Here is an 8,121-nt window from a genome sequence, read left to right as displayed (position 1 = left end):
AAATTGATAAATTTTTTATATTTAAACCAAAATTAATAAATTTTGATTATATTAAGACGAAAATTATTTTTTTTTCTTTTATTTATAACATTCTAATTTACCGACTAATTTAAATAACATAGTACTAGTACCTACTTTACAAATAGAGGGCAAAATAGACAAAACACTCTGTGTCCACTCTGGCATTAGCAATTTTGGCGTGGCAGTATTGTTGACCAAATAGGGTGGGATCTGACGACGCCGCGCTGTTTTCAATTTTATCTTTTGCCCTTCCGTCCTTGGCTCTTTCTTCCGCCTCTGCCCATTTGCTCTCGAACATAAACCCTAGGAGGCCTCACACAGCACGCTGCCAAGCGACGCACAATGAATTGCTCAAGTAAATCTCTTACCCACTTCTTCTCTTACTACATGTGCATGTGTCTTGGTTTGTTTTTAAGTACGAAACCGTGCTTTTGTGCTTCGTTCGACGCCTCTGATCTGTTAGTTTAATTGGGTACTTTGCAGTTTCCGGCGAGGTGCCGGAGGAGCCCGTCGTGTCCAAGAATTCGGGCCTACTGTTCGAGAGGCGATTGATTGAGCGCCACATCTCAGTGAGTGTGTTTGCTCTATGACTGTACTTTTGCCTGTGTATTAACTCGTGGATACACTAGAGAGGCCACTTTTGTAGTCGTTACTGCGCATCGAAGTTTTGATCTAATATCTGCTGTTGTTTGGTTGGTCTGGTTATGGAGGATTTTATCTTTGTTGATATTTTATTTAGTTTTTTCTTTTCTTCGCATACACTTGCTTAGGACTTTGGAAAATGCCCAATTACTGGAGAGCCTATGACAATAGATGATGTTGTTCCGGTCAAGACAGGAAAGGTATTGATTCTCCTCTAACTGAAATGGCTTGGGAGTGTCATTTGGTCCTTCTGTTAAGAAATTTTGAACTTGATTTCTTATGCAGGTAGTGAAGCCTCGACCAGTTCAGGCTGCAAGTATTCCTGGGATGCTTGGAATGTTTCAAATCGTATGAGATTCTCTAACTTAAGCTTCTTTAATATCATTGTGTTTTTGAACCCGAAGCTTATTTAGCAGGATTGAACTGTTGTTTTGATGTGCTCTGTGAACAATTACAACATAGTTATTTCATTTTCAAATTTTTGGAGTTAAATGTAGGATAGTTGAGAACTTTCTGTAAATAGTTTCCTTCTGCCTTGTTGATCCGCCTGTATATAGTTTACTTAAGTAGGAATACAACTGTGCTTTTTATTACCTCTAAACTTCACTTATTTCTTGTTTGACTTGAAGTTGAATATGGCTGTTCTGCTTTTAGCCAAATATTCAGTTACAGACAAATGTTAATATACTTTACTCTTCTTGACTTTCCTGAATCAAAAACCTCAAGTTTTAACTTCCGGAAAGCTAGTTAATGTGCTTCCGAAATGTATTATTTCAATGTATGCTGGTTTTTATTCTGTTGATTTATGTTTTGAAAGGATGCGTTGCTTATAATGGCTTTTTAACAGTTCTATATTAGGGCCCTTTGTTTTACTTTGTAGTTTAGATCTTCTTAGAGCAATTGATATGAAAGTAGAATATAATGGTGGTACACTTCAATTCATTCATTTTAATTTTCACATTAGGAATGGGATGGCTTAATGCTTTCAAATTTTGCGTTAGAGCAACAGTTGCATACTGCCAGACAAGAGCTGAGTCATGCCCTATATCAGGTACTTACACATAGCTTCTTGGTATTTTATATCAAGCTATACTCTATTGATTTTTCTGTTGTCCTTTGTAGCATGATGCTGCTTGCCGTGTCATTGCAAGGCTGAAGAAGGAAAGGGATGAGGCTAGGGCTTTGTTGGCGCAGGCTGAAAGACAGATTCCTATGTCAAATGCAATGCCAAATGCTGCCAATGCAACTGCTATAAGCAATGGGAAAAGATGTTCGTCTTGTCTGCAATTTATCCATGTTTAGTTCTTATTGGATGATTATTCATGGTATACTTGTTTGTGCAGCTGCTGAAGATAATGAAATTGATCCAACTGGAAAAAGAATTCGTCCAGGGATCTCAAGCAGTATCATCTCGGAGCTTACAGATTGTAATACTGCCCTTTCACAACAAAGGAAAAAACGACAAGGAAAGTCAGCGGTAATGTCTTTTTTTCATCTTAGAAAAGCTGTACCATGGAATCTTTATGTTCTGTATGCAATTTTCTTCAACAAATTCTTAAAGTTTCATATGTATACATTCTATTAGATACCTCCGACCTTGGCTCCTGTTGATGCTATTGAGAGGTATACTCAACTGACTGTCAATCCTCTTCACCGAACTAACAAACCTGGCATACTGGCCATGGACATCCTGTATTCGAAGGTATCAATGTTCTCTAGATTGCCCCTCCTGTTTGTTTTTATTTGATCCACTTGCTCCTTAACAGGTCCCAGATTAGTAGCTTTATCCTTTGAATATTGGGGTTTGAACTACAATTACATTAATGTTTGCTTCCGGTACCTGTAAATTGATGGCGTTAAGTTTTTTAAATTGATATGGATATGTGATGTGTGGCACCTCTGATTATTTAGGATTTGGTTTTTGTTTACTTCTCTGTTTCGTCGTCACCTGAAAGGATATTGTTAGCTGTACTTTCAACCTGTCTGTTTTTTAGTAGACAAATTTATGTAGCAACTCTCCTGCTAACATATATCATTGTATTGATAAAAATTTTATATCTACATTATAGGTTCAAACTAAAGTTTAATGAATATACTGTAGTCAAATCATAGATATGCCTCATTGGTCTTTTGTCCATTTGAAATGATAATTGTTTGAATTATCAAATATAGTTTCTTATTTATTTAAATTAAAAATGCATTGAAGCTCCGATTGGCTTGCACAGAGTTCGTAATCATTGTAAATCCCATTTATGCCAATTATCTAATTCATTTTACTTATGCTGTAATAATTGTTAAAAATGGTGGATTAATTGTCGTATTCATTTTGCCATTCTTGTAATTTTTTTTTTATTATTATTTTTCTTTAAGGACATCATTGCCACAGCGGGAGTTGATTCAAATGCTGTAGTTTTCGATAGACCCTCCGGGCAAGTGGTGTCTACTCTCAGTGGCCATTCAAAGAAGGTTAGTTAGTAGCGCTGTTGTACTATTCTGCATGTGTCATTTCATGATGACATCAATAAGCACATGTTATGAACATTGTTTTTGCATGGAACATGTCTATACTCTATTTTCCTTATGTGCAGGTGACAAGTGTCAAGTTTGTTGGGGATGGTGAGTTAGTAGTTACTGGCTCTGCTGATAAGGTATCATTAAACTCCAAAGTCATATTAACTTGATATTTGTTTTTGGTTATTAGATCAATTGAAGAAATTTGTTCTTTGTTCGCTCTGTTTATTTGTTGGCTATAATGTTCTCCGAGAAGTGAATGCAAACTACCCGGAGATTTATTAAAATTGATCAATTTGAACTAGCTACTTTCATTGGTTATGTGGATTCTATGATTTGAAGAAGGAAATTTGGCCCATTAGATGTGCCAATAGTATTTCCGGCTCAAATTTTTACAAGAAACTGAGCTTAGAATATCTCTTTCGGGGATCTAATGTTGGGTATTATGATTTTTGTTGACCACCATATGGATTCTTTCAGCATCAGTTGACCTTTTGATGTTCTATTCTAGATTTGTATTTTATGATAACTTTGGTTAATCATACTTAAATATGTTAAATACCTGATTTATGAATTTTGCCTCTGGTTTGATGCATTATGCTTAAAGGTTCTATTTGAAGGTTTTTATTTATTTATTTTAGTAAAGTATCACCACGGCGTAAAAGATTACTGTTCTATAAGGTCATTTTTTGCTATGGTTTTACTTGTAGACTGTTCGGGTGTGGAAAGGGTCTGAAGAGGGAAACTATGATTGTAAGCACATTTTGAAGGATCATAGTGCTGAGGTAAATACTTAAGTTGCTTCTTCTCTACTAATATTTTACTATTTGCAAGGTCTTCTCGAGTAGCTATTTTTATATGCTCTAAACATGTTGCAGTACGCTCAGGCTTTTATTAAGCAATCTTTCTCTGTACATATACTCTTAAAGGCAGCAGAATCTATTCTATTTTGAAAAGGGTTATTCATCTGTTTCTAAATCCTCTGCAAATGAAACTCAATCTCAGTAAAGAAAAATAGTTACCTTTACCTAGTAAATTGCTCTCGTAGTTTCTGTTGTATGTTGTGAACTTTGAAAACCTTAATTTTAAGATGCTGCCCTGATGTGTGTGTGTGTGTGTATGTTAGAAATGCTGATCAAGACTAGATGGATGGTATATAGCATTTTTTGATTTACTGGTACCGCATCTGCTTTTGGCCTGTTTTTTTGTGCAGATATAATGTTGCTGCATTCTGATTATGCTTACTATTTGTTAAAGTGGTCATTTAACCTGTGCATTAGACTATATATATTTGTGATTATGTGCTTTGAAAATAGGTCTAAAGTGTTGTTCTTTTTTTTTTTTCTTTCTATATACATAGTTTCTTGACTTCATAAGTATCACATTACTAGTTTTTCATAATTTTCAATTAACAGAATCAATTATGTTTAAAAGTAATCATTTCTGTTTTCATTTATTTGGCATAGTCCCTGGCACTTGAGGGTGTACATCCTATGCCGTTTATAAGCCCTATGGGGGATGTATGCCCCTTTATTTCAATTGACTGTTTCAGCGATGCTTTGAACTTTCATGCAGTCTTGCTGAGCTTATGGATCTTATAATTCTTGTGCATGTGCCCCTTCTAATTCTTTTATAACAGGTGCAAGCTGTTACTATCCATGCAACAAACAATTATTTCGTCACTGCTTCTCTTGACAACACTTGGTGCTTCTTCGACCTTGCTTCTGGCTTGTGCCTAACCCAGGTCTTGACCCTGTTTTTTATCTTATAATTTGGGCATTGCAATTCTATTTTCTTCATTGTATTAGATCTTTGCATCTGGTTTGATCAATATACTAGCTTCTTGCAGGTTGAAGACACTTCAGGATCTTCCGAAGGCTATACATCTGCGGCTTTTCATCCTGATGGTCTGATCCTTGGAACTGGTACCACCGATGCTCTAGTTAGGATCTGGGATGTAAAAAGTCAGGTGCATAATTTTTCATGTTGTGTACGACTTATTTAGTCCTGCTGCTTCTGATTGCTCAAGTAGTCTGAGCTTCTTTGACATTGTGCAGACAAATGTTGCGAAATTTGATGGGCATGTTGGAGCAGTTACTGCCATTTCATTTGCAGAGAATGGTTACTTCCTGGCGGTGGGTTTTCCTCCACAGACGTGTTAATGTAATGATCAATGTGAATTGCCTTTCTTGATTACAATGTTTGAATATTCAGACTGCTGCGCAAGATGGTGTTAAGCTTTGGGATCTGCGGAGGTTGAAGAACTTCAGAACGTTCAGTCCATATGATGAAAATACACCTACACAATCAGGTGTGATTTATATTATTGTTTGTTTATATTTGAAATTGCTTGTAGTTTGTAGGATGTATTCACAATGTTTAAACTGATTTGCCTGAAGGTTTTTTAGTCCCTTGAAAATGTACCGTCTGTTGGAAGTCTAGTGAACATTTTTAGCATAGTTGTAGTTATTGCATGGTGCAAAGCTATTTGTAGAGCCATGACAGTACATGATTCAACACATATCGTTGGGGAATGGTGCAAAACTATGATTTCAACACTGACCACAGTATTAGACATGAATATTAACATTAAAAAATATTATCTTTGTACCTATTATCTGTATATGCATTGGCTCAACAATCTTGCATTCGTGATCAATACTAAAATTGACTATGCGGTTCGGTAATGAAGAGTATGAATTGCTGTATGGTTGACATTTGACAACATTGTCAATTGACTATTATATCTTGTTAATTCTTGTATTTTCTTGATTCTGCAGTTGAATTCGACCATAGCGCATGCTATCTTGCTCTGGGAGGCTCGGATATACGGTAACTTCTAACTGGTGCATTTGTTCATATGATTTAACCAACATACTTTGGGAGTGCCTGAACTGATGTTGATACCGAATCATTAACTAACACTTTATATTGCAGAGTTTATCAAGTTGGCAGTGTCAAATCTGAATGGAATTGCATCAAAACATTCCCCGACTTATCAGGAACAGGTAACATAGAGCACCTGCGCAGGGACTTTTTCCTTTTGTACCATTTATTTATTTGTGCCTTAAAATCACTTCAATGCCGTGAATGCAGGTAAAGCTACTTGTGTCAAATTCGGCCCTGATGCAAAGTACGTGGCAGTTGGATCCATGGACAGAAACCTTAGAATATTTGGGTTGCCCGAGGAAGAAAGTGGTCCATCAGAGCCTTGAAGCATTATTCGAATCAGTAATTTTGCAGCAAGTTAAATGGTTGTCCGAATCTGCTGTTGGCTGTGTAGTGTGCTGCAGAACTGAGCAGACAGTCCCGGTTGAAATGTGTGTACGAGTGCGACTCAAAAAGGTATTGGCTTAATGTCGTGGATTTTTTGGCTGCGCGAATGATCATAACAACCGTTGTCTTAGTAGAGCATGGTGTTAAAGGGAACATTTCTTTCGTGTAAGATTATGACATTCTAAAATTGTGTTTTTCTTTGTTTTAACATGTAAAACAGAGGATTGATAGACTAAAACCGTGTCCTCGCAAATGTTTGAATCTAACTATGGGTTAAGATAAGGGCAATATTTGAGCGAGAATATCCATGTACTAAGGGGTTTGCATTTATTTTACAATTATTTCTTTTTTTTTCAAAATTTTAAACTTTAGAAACTTCTATCCAAGTTGATACGGGTGAGTAAAATATTCAAATATTTTATGCTAATTAAATTGAGATCCAAATTTTTCTTGGATTTTTCCAATTTTTGCTCTGAAACAAATTGAAAATATCTTAAAATTCAAATTTTTGGATTGGTTCAGATAGATATATTGGGATTGTTTGTTTGGTTTGATATATATATATTTTTTGAGATGATAAAATATAATATAGTATATAGATAAAAAATTCTATTATTTTTTAATGAACACAAATTTATATAAATTATACTCCCTTCGTTTCATAACAAATTATTTATTTTTTCATTTTAGTCCGTCACTTAACAAAGTATCTATTTTTTTTTAGTAATTGTCTACCTAACATGATAAATATCTTTACAATTTATAATATATTACACAATTGTCATTACTTTTATATCGCATATACTAATAAGGTTATTTTAGTAATTTCTACTTTATTCTTACTACATTCCAATATAATATTAATATTTCTAAAATTATGTGCAAAAAGCAAATGGATATTTAGTTGAGACAGAGGAAGTATTTAATTTAGATTTAAAGCGAGTCCGATTTTCTAAATAGGTTATTTGATTCTTTTTTCGGGTTGATTCATTTTCCAATTCGAATTTGGATGGCTTATTTGATCCGAAAAGATTTGGTCTTCGGTTTGGCTTTGTCGGACTTTTGGAAGGCTTTGGTCGCCGTACGGGCGATTTAATCGTCGACTTTTGATTTGATGTATTTTTGGTTGATCCGAAAGAATTTGGTCTTCTATTGGCTTTGCCGGCTTTCGGAGGGTTTTGGTCTCCGTGTAAGCGATTTAATTTTGGCTTTGGATTTGGATTTGATGTCTTATTTAGACGGTCCGAGATTTTGATCATTGCCGAGGTGGATTTGATATTTGATTCGACTTTACCGGCTTTCGGAGGAGTTTGGTCTCCGTACAGGCGATTTGATCTTTGGTGTTGGATTTGATGTTTTTCTTGGACGGTCGGAGGCTTTGATCTTTGAGGAGATGGATATGGTACTCCATAATTCTTTTTGGCAGCGTGTCCCTTTGACTTTTAGATCAAAGAGAGTCGGGTTGATGCTTTGGTGAAGAACACGATGATCATCTTAAAGCTTTGAGAGGAATTTTGGAGGCTTTCCCTTGACTTTGACGAATTCTTCAACGGATTTTGGAGTTTTGATCCTTCCTCCTGCTTGGACGTACGACGAATAACGTTAACTTCATCGATTCGTCAACCAATATTGGATCGTTTGTTCAAATCAGTGACTTTTCGACAAAAAACA

At 35.5% G+C, this 8,121-nt stretch overlaps 1 protein-coding gene across 1 annotated transcript; it reads left to right on the top strand.

Annotated features, from left to right (window-relative positions):
- The first annotated feature begins 232 nt into the window (after window positions 1-232).
- LOC127249231 (pre-mRNA-processing factor 19-like) lies at window positions 233-6,754 on the top strand. Its single transcript, XM_051271944.1, has 18 exons — window positions 233-376; window positions 505-590; window positions 792-863; window positions 949-1,011; window positions 1,628-1,714; window positions 1,786-1,933; window positions 2,007-2,140; window positions 2,249-2,365; window positions 3,034-3,129; window positions 3,252-3,311; window positions 3,885-3,959; window positions 4,814-4,918; window positions 5,024-5,143; window positions 5,232-5,309; window positions 5,389-5,485; window positions 5,955-6,006; window positions 6,112-6,182; window positions 6,271-6,754. Exons 1-18 carry the CDS (start codon window positions 364-366, stop codon window positions 6,387-6,389), a joined length of 1,593 nt encoding a protein of 530 aa, XP_051127901.1. The 5' UTR covers window positions 233-363; the 3' UTR covers window positions 6,390-6,754.
- The last annotated feature ends 1,367 nt before the right edge of the window (window positions 6,755-8,121 follow it).

This window comes from Andrographis paniculata, unplaced genomic scaffold, assembly GCF_009805555.1.
Source record: "Andrographis paniculata isolate CXL003 unplaced genomic scaffold, ASM980555v1 Contig35END, whole genome shotgun sequence".
In the NCBI taxonomy this organism is placed as follows: domain Eukaryota; kingdom Viridiplantae; phylum Streptophyta; class Magnoliopsida; order Lamiales; family Acanthaceae; genus Andrographis; species Andrographis paniculata.
This window is presented reverse-complemented; position numbering and strand designations above follow the sequence as displayed.

Bases quoted from the DNA above. Each gene is read 5' to 3' on its own strand.
- LOC127249231 (XM_051271944.1), top strand. The intron at 591-791 runs GTGAGTGTGTTT...ACACTTGCTTAG, and splicing joins TGATTGAGCGCCACATCTCA to GACTTTGGAAAATGCCCAAT. The intron at 1,715-1,785 runs GTACTTACACAT...TGTCCTTTGTAG, and splicing joins TGAGTCATGCCCTATATCAG to CATGATGCTGCTTGCCGTGT.